Source organism: Hemiscyllium ocellatum, chromosome 3 (assembly GCF_020745735.1).
Source record: "Hemiscyllium ocellatum isolate sHemOce1 chromosome 3, sHemOce1.pat.X.cur, whole genome shotgun sequence".
Lineage (NCBI taxonomy): Eukaryota > Metazoa > Chordata > Chondrichthyes > Orectolobiformes > Hemiscylliidae > Hemiscyllium > Hemiscyllium ocellatum.
The window spans coordinates 27,525,656-27,545,000 of record NC_083403.1 but is presented as its reverse complement, the minus strand read 5'-3'; the positions used below and the strand labels follow the sequence as shown (position 1 = coordinate 27,545,000).

The 19,345-nt window shown below is 42.8% G+C and overlaps 1 protein-coding gene and 1 long non-coding RNA gene across 3 annotated transcripts in view; both read right to left on the bottom strand.

Annotated features, from left to right (window-relative positions):
• The window catches only part of kcnk5a (potassium channel, subfamily K, member 5a), a 33,649-nt gene extending 23,561 nt beyond the window's left edge, over positions 1-10,088 (bottom strand). Inside the window, exon 1 of the mRNA XM_060849214.1 lies at positions 9,363-10,088. Coding sequence (XP_060705197.1) covers positions 9,363-9,548 — 186 coding nt within the window. The 5' untranslated portion in view covers positions 9,549-10,088. The remainder of the gene's footprint in view (positions 1-9,362) is intronic.
• On the bottom strand, positions 1,999-8,893 carry LOC132831208 (uncharacterized). Of its 2 annotated transcripts, none has more exons than XR_009646480.1 (5): positions 8,191-8,893; positions 6,777-6,814; positions 4,330-4,372; positions 3,813-3,931; positions 1,999-2,114 (listed from the first exon to the last, which is right to left on the bottom strand). It is a non-coding gene; the product is annotated as an uncharacterized LOC132831208 (long non-coding RNA). The 2 variants fall into 2 exon arrangements; XR_009646481.1 differs by lacking the exon at positions 8,191-8,893 and adding an exon at positions 7,373-8,184.
• Positions 10,089-19,345: the final 9,257 nt, after the last annotated feature.

The window sequence follows — 19,345 nt, the reverse complement described above, 5'->3', positions numbered from 1 at the left end:
AACACTCTCCAGGGCTGTGCCATTAAATATGTCGGTCTTCCCTGATTTGCCTTACCAATATGCAGCACCTCACATTTATTTAAATTAAACTCCATCTGCCACTCCTAAGCCCATTGACCTGCCTGATCAAGGTCCAGTTCTACTCAGAGATAACGTTCTTGTCTACTACACCATCAATTTTAATATCATTTGCAAACTTATGAACCATACCTCCTATATTCACAACAAAATTGTTTATGTGAATGATAAAAAGCAATGGAACCAGCAGCAATCCTTGCAGAATACTGTTGATCAGAGGCCTTCAGTTGGAAAACAACCCTCCGCCACCACCCTGTCTCCTACCTTCAAGGAAATTTTGTATTAAATTGTCTAGCTCTCCCAGATTCAATATGATCAAACCCTGCTATCCACCCAACTTGCAGAACCTTGTTGAATGCCTTGCTGAAGTCCATGTAGACAATGTCTACAGCTCTGACTTCAAAGGTTTTAAAGGCTACATCAAGCAGAACATGTTGTTTTGTAGCCCAGTGGTCAGAATAGTCAGGAAGTGAGAAAGGAGAGAAGAGGTGAAACGTGGCCTGTTAGTAACGAGTAGTTTATCCATGAAACCATGGGAATTCCTTCTTCTCCTGGATCTGCATCAATATGAAAATACTTTGTCCATTGTACCATGGCCAAGATGCTTCTTCTGAGGGCTAATGGCTAGGCCACTGTAGAGCTGGACAAAAACTAGGAGAGCACGGTTGACAGACGCTTTGCCCATTTTACCACTAATCTCGCAGAAGAGTCTTCAAAAAGACACATGACCTGGTTTGCATGATTAAGTTGGGCCATTGGTACTTTCAGTCAGCTAATCACTTAGGAGCAAGGACAAAAATGGCAGAACCCCTGAATCAATCCATGAATCTTAGTATACTGTTGGATCCCATTTAATGCTGGAAAAAAAAAGGAATTATGCTTACAACCAAGATGTTCTTAAAATTGTCTAAAAATGTTTAATTTTTTGTTCTCTGCCATCTATAATGATGACCACAAATGCCTTTAATGGCCTAAAGCTGCTCTAAGCTCACCACATCTTCAAAAGGAAACCTCCTTATTGTGGCCACAATTGCCACCACTTTGGAGATAACCCATGGATAGCCAATGCTGAGACCATCACTACCTTTCCTTACTGCACTGCAGATGTCCAGTATGGCTTTCAATATGAATCCAGCATTATAGAAACATCCAAAGTTGAATCTGCTTTGGTACTGATCAGGGAGTAAGTCAGAGGGACATTTTGGAAAGTTTGGAACAATTTATCATGTAAAGTACAACAATTAAATCAAGTAACAATCAAGTAACATTATGATGTGCCCTTTCAATGCCACCAAGCTTAATTGCTCTGGACATACATAAATGAAGGTTCCAATTGGAGGTCAACAGATGTGGCTCTTTGTCAGATATTTGCAAATACTAGTTTCTGCCATCAGTAAAGGCCAGGTTTCAACAAAACATCAGCAGGTTAGACTTGGCCTGATGGGACACTGTAACAAAATCAAACAAACATTCAACAGAACAGCAAAATCAAAATGTTATTGGGGTGATATGCACCACAGGTTCCACTCCACTTTCCCCCCACCCCACCAACCAGTGTCCACCCAGTCTTCAAAGGCAACTTCTCACTTCCTATGTTTTTCTTTTAGAAATAGAATATTAGGTACAGGTGAAGTTTGTATGGGTGCTGACTCAAATACAACAAATGATTTTATACACAACTCCTGCATACACACAGAGCCAATGAGGGCCTTGGTGCCATTGAATCAAATTACTCAATGGAAAAAGAAACATCGATCAAGAAATGGCAATTCAGGCCATGAGGGCTATTCGTGTTTCACCACCTCTGCCTTTGGACCAATGAATATTTGCAAATGTCCTCTTCTGTGGCCACCTCTTATGATACATTTCAAGCCTAGCTTTTCACCAACTAAATCCGGGGGAAAATCTGTCACTTGCCCGATAGTACTCCAGTACAATTTCTCCCGAATCCTTCTCAGCTCCCAACAGCCACCAGGGTCAAAAGCGAGAGACATCAGCGCTCGTTGCGGTTGCCTCCGGTGCACCCTGTTACGCCACTTAACGTACAAAAGAGAAAAGAATAAAGTTAGGGATTAAGAACAGTGGCCAGTTGCCCCTGGGTCTGGGTGCAACTGGTTTTATAGGCTACGTCAAGCAGAAAATGTTCTTTTGTAGCCCACTGGTCAGAATAGTCAGATTAAGAAAGAAAGGTGCAGGCAAAAGCCTTGCCTTGCAAAGCCCTTCCTAAGAATTTGCTTTTCCTTAAAGGTAGGGGATGTCAGTTTCTGGGATAACCATCAATGTTTCATTTAGGCTGAAATTCAACTTCAGCCTGATAAATAATCCTGCCCAACTTTCTTTCCATTGATTAGAATGTGAAGATTGGTTGGGTGGATTGTATAATGGGATGACAATTCACTACCTCCCAAACTGCACTTTAACTAAAGCTGAATGTCAAGTCACTTGATACATCTCTAAGGTTCTCCCAAATTACTCTCAACTTAGTGGGCAGCTTTTTCATATCATCTTCATTCCCCTCTGTCCCACCTTTCACATAAATACTCAGCCAATCCTGAGGCTTTGCCAAGCAAGATGACAACTTTATGTCAATTAACATGTAATATGCTGTGAATTGATGTCCATTTGCAAAGGATTCGAGACGCCTCAACTTAATTTCTCATTATAGAGAACAGTCAAAGGATAACACTCCCATTAATGTGATGGAATCCAAATTCTAGACCCAGAGATAAAACATCAAGCTGGAATAAATAAGGGATATTCAAACAGTGGTTAGCGGCAGAATGAGCAGAACGCAAGGTTGGTGTCTGGGTTGGTTTTGAGTGAAGCAAAGACCACAAATCTAAAATTCTTGTCCAGCAGAGTCAAAATCTTGGAACTCAGTTCCTAACATCATTATGCGTCTCCCTTCTCCCCACCCCCTCTCTCCAGGACTTCAAAAGATTCATCAAGGCAGCTTAGCACCACCTTTGGCAGGGGCAGTTAGAGATTGGCAGTGAATACTGGCTAATGAACAAAATTTTTTAAAAGCCATTGCACAGCAATAATACACTGCAAAACCCAATTCTACATCATCAACAAATCCCACCACGTACCAGTGGAGGACAGGACCAGGTTTGACTGAGACAGTCCAAAATGGTAATGTTCTTTGTCAAAATGTGCACAATCACACGGGCAAATCAGCCATTTTATAAAAAAGGCTACCTGTACCCTTGAAACTCTACTCCAAAGAGTCAACACCCACAGGTAGATGGCAGGAGAGAGAGTATCTTGGCATTTATTTTTTTGAAATTCTGGAAGTGTGCGACAAGCGTTTTGAGTAGTTCCAAGGAGACCTTGAGAAGTTCCAAGCTAGCCTTGCAGTTTATAATCAGTTGACTGGAGCTATAAAATTAATCAGATAGCACGTTGTTTCCACGTGAAATTCAAAGGGCAACCAATGAAATACATGTTGGAACATAATAGTCAGGGGTCTATTAAACAATTTTATTATCACTGGCATTAACATGTGGGCAAAGAGTCATCACCACAGACACAACTGAACCCAAATCAGTTCAGAGCCGGATCGAAAGGGTTTTCTTTCCTCTGTGTGGAATGTGTGCTTGTTGACAAGTGTGTTAATGTCCTACCAAAGCAGTGCTATCCCTTTCATCATCCAGTTTATGTAGAGGGAATTAAGTCCCCCCCAACAGTCAAGTCAATAGAGAGAAAAATAGAGTTCAGTCATTTCAGCTTACAGAAGGGGGAGGGGGTCATCACAAGCGCGAACTGCTTGGCAGACTGTTCCACAGCAATCGTCTACACAGGGTGACGTTAGCCAGTTCAGCCGTGATGCAAATTATGTCGCCGACAATAGCTGCACGAGAAAATAATTTTTAGTGCACTCTAAAATGCATGTTAAAAATGACCGACAAGATCTCACAACAAAACAGACCATGCAGCAGACAGGCACCTTCACACCCATGCACAAGACATCTCGCATCAGCCAAGGTGGCCAAGCACAGAATGGTTTCCCACCCTCTACCCAACTCCCACCCCCACCCACATCAAATTGTTGTCAAGACCTCTAAGCTTGGTAAACAAAGAGCTGATTTTCAAAGCAGTTTTATCAGCAGAGGGAGGGAAAGAGGTTTGGAAGAGAGCGCACGAGAGCACAAGAGAGAAAGGAAACCAACTTGGCTAACACCAGTAAGAGTGACCGACGCTCTCCCACTCCTCCCTCTGAGCGAGGGCAGGGGATTCAGCGTCACTCACCTATATACAAAGATTACCCGGCAGCTCAGGAAAGCTTGGCGAGCTATAAGAGAAAAGACACGCAGTTTAAATGTTTCCAAAATAACTGCACAATTACCTCTGTGGAACATCTCTCATCCCACCACCCAAACCACTCCTCCCACAACATCTCTCCCTCCCTACATTCCTCCCCAACCCAGTTTCTCCCCAAACCACCTTCCCTCCCACCCAGGGAGTGTGGTCTCATACTGCAAAATAGTTCTACAGGCAAACATTTGAGTTCTCAGTCTGAGCAACAGAGCGCTATTTGACGATGGATGCCTCACAGCTAAGCCTGAAAAAACATCCTGATGTCCTCACAGGCATTTTCTAGCAGAAACAAGAATCCAGTTTGAACCTTGATTCAGTGGGACTGAAGCACTGAAGATAAACATATATTGAAGATGATCAGCTAACTCAACAGAGGCCAACAAATAAATCTTAGAATTTCAGTTTTACAATTAATTTACTTTGACAACTTCTACAGTATTTGCACTGATATCACACTTTGTACTGTCTCAAGATATTGCATCACACCCAATAAAAATGCTTTTGAAAGAGTGCAGTTGGAGCTCGAAACGCAGAAAGCCAGCAGCTAATTTACATGCAGTGAGCCCCCTCAAACAACAATATATAAATTAACAATGCCTGGTTTGGGATAAATATTTGCCAGAACAGTACTCTCCTTCCCAACAGTACCAGGTGATCTTATACTTCCACCTGCACAGGATAAGCCTTCATTTAATGTCTCACCCAAACAACAGCAGCACAGCATTCACCCAGTAACGTACTAAAGCATCAGAAACAAATACAGAAATTGCTGGAAAGGCTCAGCAGGTCTGGCAGCATCTGTAGAGAGAAATCGGAGTTAATGTTTCGGGTCTAGTGACCCGTCCTCAAAATGGAATATCAGCCTTGATTACGTGATCAATTCTCTAGAGAGGGACCAGAGTACTATGCAATTGGGCCCTGGCTGACAAACAGCTGTTCAAGCTTGACAAAGGAATATTTCACTGGTCAGGTGAATAGCACCAATGTTTTGTTATCTACACAAAGGATCAAGAAGGCCAATTCAACAGTCAGCAGGAGTTGACTGCTTTTGATACTTTGCTAATGGTAGCCTCCCTACACACAACAAAACTGACAGAGAGCTTTGCTGAGGTCTGAGCTTGATCATATTCAAAATGGGCATTCAGAAAGTTGAATGCAAATAAAAAACTCAACTTTTATTAAAGTTAAACAGATGCCCAATTAAATGTCTCCTCACTCACTAGGCAAGTGGTATGTTAAAACAGAAAGCTATTTTGGCAAACACTCTAAAGCATTCTGATGGGTGTTTTACATTCAAGAGAGCCTGCATAATATTGGTTTCTCTTAAAAATAAGGGCACCGTCATCTGCAGAACACTTTGACCAGTTTGTAAATAAAATAACACGCAATAGCTGACCACAGCATATATTTTCAAAAGAAAATGACTCTACAATTTTAAATAAAAACCTAAACAATCAAAGAACAAAACCGGAAGTGGAAGAAAAAGAATCCTCAAAAGAAATTGCTTTGAATTAATTGAGTCTCTTGGCTTTGACTTTCCATGCTCATGGTTCTGAGAGTGGATACCTCGATTAGGATATGTAAACCAAAATAGAAAGAAGTTTTAAAAACTCCATTAGTTTTTGATCTTTCCCACCGCCACTCCTGAAAAAAACCTCACTTCTTCTGTGTTCTACAATGTGGACACACTGTGTATAATTACTTTCAATATACAGCAGATATAAGGTACATAACTCTTGATTCTTGATAGTTTTCATGGTCCATGCAAGCCTTCTTCCATCACTTTCAGTGGAACATTCTATTCCTTTCTCTCCTTCATTTATCTAGCATCCTTATCTAGATTTTCTTCACCTCTCCTTGTGGCAATGCAACATGTTTAACAATCAAGGCTATGGGCAAAATATAAGAAAGTGGGACTAGTTTGTGTGTCAGGGCAGGCTGAAAGGACCTGTTCTGTACTGTATCAATTCTTCAGCGATAGGTAAATTCTCCTGAATTTACCACCAGACATTTCAAGATTGGAAATATTTACGAGGGGAAATTGAGTTTTACCTTCCCAACAATCTCCCCACCTCAGACACAAAAGATGAAACACACCTTCCCATCTCCACATACTGCCCTTCAGTTCCGAGATTGGAAACTTGGTACAGCATAAACTGCTCGGGGAAATTTTTCCGTTTTTAGAACAGAACGCACTCTCCCAGCCACCCACCCACTGCCCGCCCCCCTCGGTGTGGGCACGGCAAGTCCCACAGGTGCCCGACGTGTCGACATCGAGTCAACCCGTCACTTAGTAAGCTGCTTTTACGTTACCACACGTGCGAGCAACACAAAAATACCCCGCCCCCAACCAAACATTTGCGGTCTCTCTCACTCACCACGTTTCACTTCTGCCGAGAGCTAACCGTGGGGGTCTCTGAAAAAACACAAAACAAGTGCACTTCACAGTGAAAACAACCCCGCCTGCGCACCCACCCACCCACCGCTCATCATTCGGGCAAGGAGACTAAAGCAGGGTCAAGTCAAACCAATCGAGTGAAAGTCAGGGACAATAAAGTAGGCAAGGGAAAGGCAGGAAAGAATTGCGGGTCCCACTGCTCCTCGCATCTTCAAGAACTGGGACTTAAGTCGTCACTATTGTTGAAGAAGTGAGAGGCGAGTAAGATTGGCGGGGAGGGAGCAGATCCTCCAAAGAAAAGGGACCAGGGAACTAAACATTCTGCACTCTGCTATCAGACATCCTCTCAGTGGCGCGATTTGCACAGTTCAGGTTTGACGGCAAAGTTGTCCTTGTGCTAAATCGCTCCCCAACTCGGGAGCCTTAAGCACAGCTTAAAAAACCTCAGTGATAATATATATTTAAATACATGATAATATCTTGATGTACCGGTATGGGGAGGGTTGAAAAACGCGAGGCATTGACGTTTGACAGGTTGTGAAGTATAAGCTGGACGCGTTAAGTATTAACACTCACCCACTCTCTAAAACAGCCACCTTCCAGTGTCAGAACACACTTCCTTTACCCACTCAGCCGTGGATAGGTCCATTGCTTAAATTTTCCCTTCCTATTCACAACTTATATCTTTTGTGTTGCCGCCCGACAGTTGTAGAGTCATTCTATGTACATACATACATTCATTCAAATCTGCCCTGCGGTGTGGAGAGAGTGTGTCTTATCGATAAATAAACAGCACACACCAACTCCCTTAACTGGTTCATTTTGTCTCCGGCACAACACTTTTCAAACTTCGTTCAGACCCGAGGCAAGTCATAGAGTTCCTACAATGCGGAAACAGGCCATTCGGCCCATCCAGTCCACACCGACCCTCCGAAGGGCATCCCAATCCCCGTAACCCCACATTACGGGCAGTTTAGCATGGCCAATCCAGCGAGCCTGCGCATCTTTGGACTGTGGGAGGAAACCCGCACAGACACGGGGAGAATGTGCAAACTCCACACAGAGTCGCCCGAGGCGGGAATCGAACCTGGGGTCCCTGGTGCTGTCAGGCAGGAACGCTGAACCGCTGTGGACGAGGAAGATTACAGAAAAGACAGGCTTCTTGTATATTTTAACCTAAACAGTTTTATTTTTTTAAAAGGGCTTCTTGTTTCTCCTCTGCGGGAAGGAAAGGGGAACTCCGTGCAAATTTTGATACTTTTTTGATACCACCGTTCTTAACTCAGCGGTAATGCAATCGCTGTGTTAGACTTGCTCAAGTGGCAAACAGTGATAACACTGAACAACTCTTTCGGACGTTTGGCAAATGGATTGGGGATTCCATACGATGTTACCTTTCAGATCCCAGTTCATTTAAATCCGGCGTTTCACATTGGGGGCGATTTTCCGCTTCGATCTCACATTCGGGTTACTTTTTTTTAAATAAAATTGGCGGCGGCGGCGAACAAATTCTCTCTCTTTTCCGCTTTGGAAGGGAGGAGAGGGAAAAATAAAGCCGGGACCACCGTCACAGTCTTACACACGCCTTAATACTCAATACGGGAAGTAAAAGTCCGGAGCAACTTACAGCCGGGCTTCTGGAGGGTCAATAAAGTGTTGACCCCTTTCCCCCACCACCACTTTCCCTCCCCTCAGAGCGTCAGGTTTCAACAGTTTTGTGTGTGTGTGTGCGTGCGTGTTTCGATTTGCGTCGTGAGTAAACGCATTGGCATTACATTTTTAAAAAAAAACATAAATAACACAGACTGCTTCAGTTACTCGGAGCTTGGGAAATACTCCAAGTGAAATAATCACGAGGTTCTGATGCATAACTTGGGTCTCTCACAACCACGGGCTCAACAACATTTTTAAAAAAAATACACGTCAAATTCCAGTGGATCAAAAAAAGATCATTTTCATTTCCATTACGGCGTCACCAGATCTCCTCTCTCAAAGCCACACACCAAGTAATTGAGAGAGTGAAATCTTAAAGGAGTCATTCAAGAAATTTAAGTGGAATTTAAATTCTTATATGGAAGATGTAGTGAAAGTTTTTTTTAAAATCACACGGAAGTTAATTTAAGGGAACTTTAAAGTCACAATATAGATAATTTGATGGAATTTAACAATTCCTTGGACGTTAATTTGAGGGAGCGTTAACATTTGAGTGTTGATTTGAGAGTTTTTATAACAAGTCATTAATTTGAGGGAGTTTTAAGTTGAGAGTTGATTTGAGACTTAAGAAATCACATGGAAGTTAATTTGAGGGAATCTTACAGTCATATGAAAGTTGATCAGAGGCACAATTTAAATGATTAATAACTTTTTCAAGGATTTTGGAAACAAGGAGGTCATGGGGGGGTGAAATATAGTTATTGAGAGAAGATGCTAACAGAGGAGTGAAACGTTGCGCCACTTAATATAGAGTAAATACAGGATTAATAAATGTGAAGATAGGAAAGACATGAAAACCTATTAATAAAGGGCTATGGGGGTGGGAAAGTTGCCGGGGCCGTACAATGCTTACCTCCAAGATCTTTTCCAGATCCGCCTGGGTCAGGCACGGGTGTTCTTTAAGGATCTGAGACTTTTTCAATTCATACTGATTCACTGCTTCTCTCCAGTTTGGCTCTTCCAATACTTGGAAAATGGCAGCACCGATTGACAGATAGAAGATGATAGCTGAGGTCAGTAAGGGCCCCCTGTCTACCATACTTTACCCTCCTTCTCTTTCCCCTTCGCCTCTAAAAAGCGAAGAGATCGAAATTCACGTTTGAATTTGCGGCGCTCGTCTCCCTGCGCCTGCGCGATGAGTTCCCAACTTAACAACTCTTTAAAAACTTCATCCAAAAATAAAAAAAACTTTTTTTTTGAAAGGATGGCGGTCGGAACAGAACAACTCCTTGTTCGAGTCTGGGAGTCACCACCACCAAAAATAGGAGACACTCGGGGAATAAACGCAGTCACCATTCGACTGGACTCTGAGGGAGTTAAAAAATTTTTTTCAAAACTTACTCCCCCCAAAAAAAATTTACAAGTAGTTTCTATTATCAACAACAAAAAAAAAGTTGTGGAATGTCAGATTATTTTTTTCCTCCTCTTTCTCCGGTAGTGTTTTTTTTATTTGGAGACACGTGTCGGTCTGGACGATCTCTTTAAAATGTCCAGCCCCGGCGAGAAAGTTTAATATTTGAGGTGGCTGTGAGGAATTTATGATCATCCAGGAGGTGGAGTTCTTCCCGCCCTCAGCTCACTGCTCGAACCGTTTCTCACCCCCCACCCCCCCCCCAACAAAACAAAAACTTCACGCCAATTTTATTTCTCTGCTTCATTCGAGAAAATTCCCTGTGAGAAATAGGTGAACTCATTTTAAAGCTTAAAGCAGTGTTTTCTTTTACGTGTTTATTTTGCTGATGAAAGTCACATTTCCCCCCCCTCCCTTTTTTTAACTCCAAAACCAGTTGGGTTAATGGGTTAAACATATTCCACTTTTAAGTTTAAAAGATTGGCTTGGGCATTTTTTTTTAATATTGGAGATCCATTATATAGAATGCAAGAGTGGACTGATTTGTAAGGTTTTTTTTGTCAAACAAAACTGTTCTATTCGTGTACTTTTTGTTTGGGATGAATGAATAATTTGAAGGAGTTTTCTTTTCCCATCTCTGTGCGCCTCAATTGGGCCATTGTTCAGTGTCTCTCTCTCCCCCGCGCCCCACAGTCTGTCCGGAAAGCAAGTGCATTCAAATTCAAACACACTTGTCTTCTTCACTAATCGTTGAGGGCGGGCGTTAGGACTGAAAAACAGTCACTCGTATGTTCGTGGAAGCGTACCATCAGTTAAGCCTATCCACATCCCCGCGTTAAACTCTCTTAAGTCTCCTGATGTTAAGTGGCAGCTCGTTGAAGATCTTTGCAATTTCAAGATATGCCCCATTAATGAGCAAAATTGAGTAATGCTGATCTGTTGCACATTTTTAAAAAAATATTAGATTGCCTGCAGTGTGGAAACAGGCCCTTCGGCCGACCCTCCGAGAAGCAACACACCCAGACCCATTCCCCTACATTTGCCTCTCACTAATGCACCTAACACTACGGGCAATTTAGCACGGCCAGTTCACCTGTGGGAGGAAACCCACATAGACATGGGGAGAATGTGCAAACTCCACACAGTTGCTTCAGAACTGAATTGAACCCATGGCCCTATCGCTGTGAAGCAGCAGTGCTAACCACTGAACCAGTTGAACTTTTTTGACAATGTTTTCACTTGAGTATTATACTGCCAAAACTATCAACAGACAAAGTACACTACAAATAAGATTCATTATACGATTGACTTATTGCATGGTGGCATAGAAAGTTCCTACATTACCAGAGGGAGGAGTGTGCAATGGCACTTGGCAAACTGTGCAACGAGATAACCTCTGTGCAAGGGTTCCTCCTGCAAAACAAGATATAGTGGTTAATTGGTGTGTGGTTAAGGGAGGTTAAGTCCAAGTTTTCGAGCTGTTTCTGAGTAGATTGATAAGAAGGAAGTAAATTGAAAAGCAGAGTTAAAAAAAAATTGTGGCTTTCCACTTTCTGTCCATTTGTATTGTGCCTACTTAATTTTATTAAAGTTATCTGTTCAACTTGACTTCCTGAAGCATAAAGCAGTATAAAGTCAAGTCCTGGCACCACATTGGATCGGGTGGCAGCTGAGTCAAGCTGGAGCCATAACTTCTTAAACAAACATGATATTTTGTATTGAAAACATTGTCATTTAAGTGCTTCTCAAAAGCCAGCACCAATATTAAAGCAAACTGAAAAAATGGCAATTTACTCAGTTCTGAAGAAAGATCACTAAACTTGAAACTTTAACTTTGCTTTCTTTTCACAAATGCTGCCAGACTTGCTGAGTTTCTCCAGCAACTTCAGTTTTTGTTTCAGTATTCCAGCAAAGGTAGTTCTTTGTTTTATTTAAGCACTCATTCAAGATGTAATAACCCTTACAGCAACTGAGTCACACCAACCTTCCAAAGAGCATCCCATCCAGACCCACCATCTACCCTATTCCTGTAACCCTGTATTTCCCATGGCTAATCCATTCATGCACATCCCTGGACACCATAGGCAATGGAGCATGGCCATTGCACAACCTTTGGACTGTGGGAGGAAACCAGAGCACCTGGAGGAGACCCGTGCAGATACAGGGAGGATACGCAAACTCCATAGACAGTTATCTGAGGCTGGAATCAAGTTCAAGTCCCTTGCACTGAGGTAGTAGTGCTAACAAATGAGCCAAGGTACTTGCCCTCAAGATGTCTCTAAAAAAAATTGAGAATTCAAGGTTTCTACAAATATTGCTAGTAATTGTTACTACTGCTCCAGGCCTCTGAGGTCTGTACACAGCAGCACCTTCCAGAACTGCATGTCGATATGTCGTCAGGCTGATTAGCACACACATTTCCTCCAGATGACTATGTGGCCATGTAACTGGGAGGGAACATTGCTGAGGATCCAGTACATCAACTAACCAGCCATGGTCTCAGGTAAAAACAATGACTGCAGATGCTGGAAACCAGATTCTGGATTAGCTGTGCTGGAAGAGCACAGCAGTTCAGGCAGCATCCGAGGTTTTACTGCTCCTCGGATGCTGCCTGATCTGCTGTGCTCTTCCAGCACCACTAATCCAGAGCCATGGTCTCGAGTTCAACACTTAACAACTTAAGACTGTTTTAAATTGTGTCTGCTTTTATCTTTCCTGTTTGTAGTCATTATTCTCCCTGTCTTAAGCAAATAACTATGTTTTTGTGTGATTTTTTTTTCTCACAGTTAGTAAGAAATAAAATACTTTGCTTTCACTCAAGCCAGCCTTGTAATTGCCTTCTTAAGTTTTGTCAGTATGAATTTTGAAGTGAAATGTGGTACAGCTCTATGCTAAAAAGAATTGCAAAATACTTGTTGCAACCAACTGAGGTGATCAAAAAGAGGGAGCTGAACCACCTCTCCTCACCCAATTGTAACAATATTGATAAAGCATTTCACTTTTTCCCCCTATGAGCAATGACTAATCCCCACTCCCCCCCTCCAAGGAGTGTTTTTTGTCGAGGTTCATCCCGAGCAGCGCCGTGACACGGGACTCCGTGCTCTACGGTCTGTTCCCTGGGATGCACACCGAGACGAACATCAACTTTGCCTGGAGGATCATCAACTCAGTGAAGTACGCTCTCTGGGCCGTCCGAAACCTGTTGATCTTCCAGCTGAAGGAGTTGACCCCGACTGAGTGTTGCAGATTGACACATTCCAAGGTCCAGGACTACGTGTTGAGGGACGCGCTGAAGCTTGGGGCAGCTGCTGCCAAGGCGCGGTGGGGAAAGACCACCATGTAACATCTACCTGCCTAAGCACAGGGGTCTGATGCAGTAAGAGGGCTCCGCTGACCCCCTGCTAAATATGTGGATAGTAATCGCACAGAACTGTATATATGAATGATTACTCTGTCTCTGTATGCTAAGAAATGGAATGTTTACGTATGTATGGCATGACCAATTGTACAGATCATCAAAATACTTTATAAATAAAGTATATTTTTGAAATAAAAAAAAAATTCCCCCCCCCCAAGGAAAAGATCACATATGAGAACAGAATGAACTCTATGGTAATACCCTCCCCACTGGTTGAACAGACAATGTATGCTCAATTCCTATGCTCCCCATCTGGGGAAGTGACCAGAAGGAAATTCGGCATTTATGCCTTGCATTTATATACAAGGTTTACAGTTGTGAAACATACCAAGGCACTTTCCAGAAGCTGAATCAGTGAAAAAGTTGCATCAATCTCTAGACAGACATTAGGACAGCAGATCAAAGTTTCAGAGAAAGGTTTTAAGCAGTAATTTGAAGAAGCAGAGAGAATTAAATAGGGAAAGAGATTCGGGAGTGAAGTCCTGAGCTTGGCACCTATGAGTTTGAAGAAATGAATGACATGATGGACAGTAAGCCAAAACTGGATAACCCCAGAGACCTCAGAGGCTACCAGATATAGAGGTACAGCAAACCTTTTATTAATCAACACTTATGGGACCATTAGTGTGCCGACTGATCAAATATTCTGGAAATCAAGAGATGCACATAACCGCAGTAAACCCTGACCAAGCCAAGTTGTGAGACATCAACATTCCTCAAAAAATAGAAGTAATAGGAACACAATGTAGAGGGTGTATGCATCACTGTTATGCTTTATTTGCAGCATAAGTACTTGGACATTGCAGTGTTTGAGGTATATAATTCTTGCTGGTTTATCAAGAGTGCTGGTTGATAAAATGCTAGTCAAAACAAAGTAGTTACAGAGATATAGCCTCACTCCTCACTTTCCACTTATGGTTGCTTAGATAGTGGATACTCAATGTCTGGGTTCACATGAGAAGTACAGTCACTTTCTAAAGAAACCAAGTTACCATTCAAAATCTATGGAACCATTATCCAGCCAAGAATCACTGCTAGCAAGAGAGAAATATGGGGTGTTTCCATAATACAAAGACAAAATATGACATTATACCACTTGGACAGCAGATAAAAAGTGAAGATGGTGTCCTCCCAAGTGAAGGTTGCCAGGTGATTTTCTATAAAAACAATGTCTCCTTAATGTTTGGAGTACAATTGTCAAGCTTTAAAGAAACCTCCTGTGTTTGGATAAGTTAAGTAGCCACTTGATCCTCTTTATCTTCGTAGTCAGTCCCTTGGGATTAAGGATGAAGTACTTCACTCCAGTTTGATGGATTCTGAAATGGTTGATAACTAATCTTCAGACTCTGTCACATGCAGGCCAGGTAATGCCTTAGATCGTCAAGTAGAAAAGTTACTGGGAAGTTTGTGTGCATTCTAACAGGCCTCTACTTTGCTGCAATTGAGTCTTGCAATGTGTTCAGTGCCTTTCCAATGTAACTGCTCTATTCTGAGAAGTCACAAGCCAGGAGCATCAATGAGTTAGGAGGTGTTTGACAAATAGAGTCATAGTCATAGAGTCACACAGCACAGAAACAGACCTTTTGGTCCAACCCTCCATGCCACTAAGTTACCCAAATTAAACTGGTCGCACTTGCCTGCCTTTATCCTTCTAAACCTTTCCTATTTATGTAGGTGATGGAAAATCTTCTGTAACTACAGCTATTGTTTTTGATGCAACCACGTAAAATTCAGTTGTGCTGGTCCGGGTCTAGTATGGTCAGTTGCTTTTAGGGTTTCCTTTTGATTAGTGAACAGGTTATCTAAGAGCTTGACGTGATCTTTTAATTTCCAGACCCAAATTTCCAAATCACTATGGTGAGACTTAAATCTTATTCTTTGGACAATAAGCACTATTCAGAGTACTACTTCAGTTACTACACTACTTTCTCACTGTCCTATAGATGTGATCTGACTTGACTGTATATTGCATTAGGGGGATGCAATAGCCTTGCATTATTACTAGACCAATAATCCAGAGACCCAGATAACATTCTGGGGACCTGGTTTCAAATCCTGCCCTGGCAGATGGTAGAATTTGCTTTCAAAAGAAATCTGGAATTAAAAGTCCATTAGTGACTATGAAACCATTGTTAATTGTTGGAAAAATCCATCTGGTTTACTGATGTCCTTTAGGAAAGGAAACTGCCTTCCTTACCTGGTCTGGCCAATATGCGACTCCAGGCCAACCATATTTTGGCAGACTGTTAACTGCCATCTGGGCAATCAGAGATAGGTAATAAGTACTGACCCAGCCCTCAATGCCCATGACCTGAATGAATAAAATGAAAATATCAACATTTGCCAAAGAAACAAACTCAGAAATGCAGTGTGGAGTGTAGGTTTGCTCACTGAGCTGCAAGGTTCGTTTTCACAGTGGATTTGCAAATGTTAAAAAAGATATAACTAATTAACATAGAATCACACAATCCCTACAGTGTGTAAGCAGGTGTTTCAGCCTATCGAGTCCACACACACCCAATCTCTGTAGCCCTGCATTTATTATGGCTAACCCACCTAGCCTGTAAATCCCTGGACACTATTAGCATAGCCAACCCACCCAAACTGCACATGTTTGGACTGTAGAAAATGAACTTTAACACAAAAGCATATGACTCATTTTGGTTGTATGGATAGGAAGAGGCAACATAAGCTAAATAGTTCACATTTAAAGAAGCTGCAAATGTGTTGCTGGTCAAAGCACAGCAGGTTAGGCAGCATCTCAGGAATAGAGAATTCGACGTTTCGAGCATAAGCCCTTCATCAGGAATAAGAGAGAGAGAGCCAAGCAGGCTAAGATAAAAGGTAGGGAGGAGGGACTAGGGGGAGGGGCGATGGAGGTGGGATAGGTGGAAGGAGGTCAAGGTGAGGGTGATAGGCCGGAGTGGGGTGGGGGCGGAGAGGTCAGGAAGAGGATTGCAGGTTAGGAGGGCGGTGCTGAGTTGAGGGAACCGACTGAGACAAGGTGGGGGGAGGGGAAATGAGGAAGCTGGAGAAATCTGAATTCATACCTTGTGGTTGGAGGGTTCCCAGACGGAAGATGAGGCGCTCCTCCTCCAGCCGTCGTGTAGTTGTGTTCTGCCGGTGGAGGAGTCCAAGGACCTGCATGTCCTCGGTGGAGTGGGAGGGAGAGTTAAAGTGTTGAGCCACGGGGTGATTGGGTTGGTTGGTTCGGGCGGCCCGGAGGTGTTCTCTGAAGCGTTCCGCAAGTAAGCGGCCTGTCTCACCAATATAGAGGAGGCCACATCGGGTGCAGCGGATGCAATAGATGATGTGTGTGGAGGTACAGGTGAACTTGTGGCGGATATGGAAGGATCCCTTGGGGCCTTGGAGGGAAGTGAGTGTGGAGGTGTGGGCGCAAGTTTTACATTTCCTGCGGTTGCAGGGGAAGGTGCCGGGGGTGGAGGTTGGGTTGGTGGGGGGTGTGGATCTGACGAGGGAGTCACGAAGGGAGTGGTCCTTGCGGAACGCTGATAGGGGAGGGGAGGGAAATATATCCTTGGTGGTGGGGTCCGTTTGGAGGTGGCGGAAATGGCGGCAGATGATACGTTGTATGTGGAGGTTGGTGGGGTGGTAGGTGAGAACCAGTGGGGTTCTGTCTTGGTGGCGGTTGGAGGAGCGGGGCTCAAGGGCGGAGGAGCGGGAAGTGGAGGAGATGCGGTGGAGGGCATCGTCGATCACGTCTGGGGGGAATCTGCGGTCCTTGAAGAAGGAGGCCATCTGGGCTGTGCGGTGTTGGAATTGGTCCTCCTGGGAGCAGATGCGGCGGAGACGAAGGAATTGGGAATATGGGATGGCGTTTTTACAGGGGGCAGGGTGGGAGGAGGTGTAGTCCAGGTAGCTGTGGGAGTCAGTCGGTTTATAATAGATGTCTGTGTTGAGTCGGTCGCCCGAGATAGAAATGGAAAGGTCTAGGAAGGGGAGGGAGGAGTCCGAGACAGTCCAGGTGAATTTCAGGTCGGGATGGAAGGTGTTAGTAAAGTTGATGAACTGTTCAACCTCCTCGTGGGAGCACGAGGCAGCGCCGATACAGTCATCGATGTAGCAGAGGAAAAGGTGGGGGGTGGTGCCAGTGTAGTTGCGGAAGATGGACTGCCAGTGTAGTTGCGGAAGATGGACTCATTTAAAAAAGGTACAGAAATAGACGCAGCTGGAAGTGTACATTAACACATCTATGAAAGTAACAGGAGAAGTTGAGAAGATGGTTTAAAAAGACGTGCAATCCAGTCAGTTCACTGGCTAATTTGCTTGTTGAGCTGCTCTAAACCTGTTATAATGTTTTACCATTTTATGTGATGTTCTTTAATCCTTTACTCCAAGCAGAACAATCTTAATTTCTGCAACCTAACCATACAGCTCAGTTCTCATTTTAATAAATCTCCTCTGCATCTGCGAACAATTCTTACATCTTTCTGAAAGTGTGATAATACGAGTTGGATTTATTGTGCTACTTGAGGTTGAATTGGAATTTTATAAAGGTTTAACATAAATTCCCTGCCTTTATATTCAATTCTTCTCGATACGTCTTCACATCTTCAGGTATTTATACATATGATATCGAGGTCCACCATCCCTGCACACTGCTTTGACTGTACCATTAGGAATGGACTTCCTCTCTATCCCTCTGTTAAAGTGCATCACTCCTCAGGTCTCGATATCAAATCCAACTTCCACTTATCTGCTCAATCAGCAGTTGATTGTGTGTTACAATGTCCATACTGACCAATAACTCATTAAAAAGGAGTTTGTTTTGGAGTTATTAGCTGAAAGAATGCCCCTCTGAAATTGCAAATATGAAAAGGTTTATTGTAACAAATGACTAAAAAAAACTGCATGAACTACCCAGTACTCATAGGCAATTTCAACTACATTGTATATTTGCAATGAGCTGCATTCTGTATTGAAATTACAGTCCACATAATCCATAGTCACTCCATAGCTTCCACAGAATTCCCATAGCCCCAGTAATATTGAGTGAATATCACCAGATTCTCCCCCAGTTTTTGGAGTGTTTCTTAAATCCACCTGCCGAAGTAAAGCCTGTTCCCATTCCTCTTCCCCCGGAACAAACATCCCAGAATTCATAGGAGGCTGCAGGATGCTTCTCTTTGACCAGAGACCTTTTCTCACTTACATTCAGCTTGTGATAGCTTGCAAAGTCATGTGACCCTTTCTGTCCATTTACTACAGCAAGTCACCAAATGTATACCTGGTCAGCGTAGCTTCCTGGCCCTTTGTCATAGGTGGGAAAATTTTGCACTTTTCAGCAAAATCAATGATGATCCCATCATCGCCAAAGACCTGGTGGGGAATCTGTTTAAATATGTCCAACCATTGCCTTAGTTTGAGAAAGTAGCTACACAAATAAAATGGCCAGTGACCATGTGGGTATTGTTGATCCAAACAAAGTTGGTAGATAAGGCTACTGAGATATTTGCACCACTATCAGAGGAGGCATCTGGAAAGGGGTTCAGAAAGAGTACTGCCGGCAAAGATTGCAATATTTAGAATCCATGTTTATAACAGTAGTTTTCCATGATATAAGATGAGGTTGGACAGTACAGTGAAAAAGTGGTGACGTGGTAGTAAGAGTAATAGAAAACTTCTCTTTTCCAGGAATACAGTTTATCCTCGGCAATGGCAGAGCTAGATCACAGGTCAATAGTGATGCCTGCTGTGGTTGAAAAACCAGTGGAACATTATACAACTGAGATGTTACAGGAAGTATATCATATGAATTTTTTTCCAACTGTATGGTAAAAAGATCACAAAACCACAGGTTGAAATAGGAGGAGAAATTCAACAGATAAGAAATTTGAATTTATGTTTCATCAAACGGTTGAGGAAAAAAATCAAGAACAAGTGGATATTTTTAGTTCAGAGAAGTTCACTGAGTTGCAACAGAAAGATGAAAAATAAGGCAGTTGGATCAGCAAAAAAAAAACAGAGAAGAAGAATCTGAATGTATCCCAGAATGTTAGTGTCTTAAAATGACATTTTGTTGAGGAAATAGAGACCACCACATATT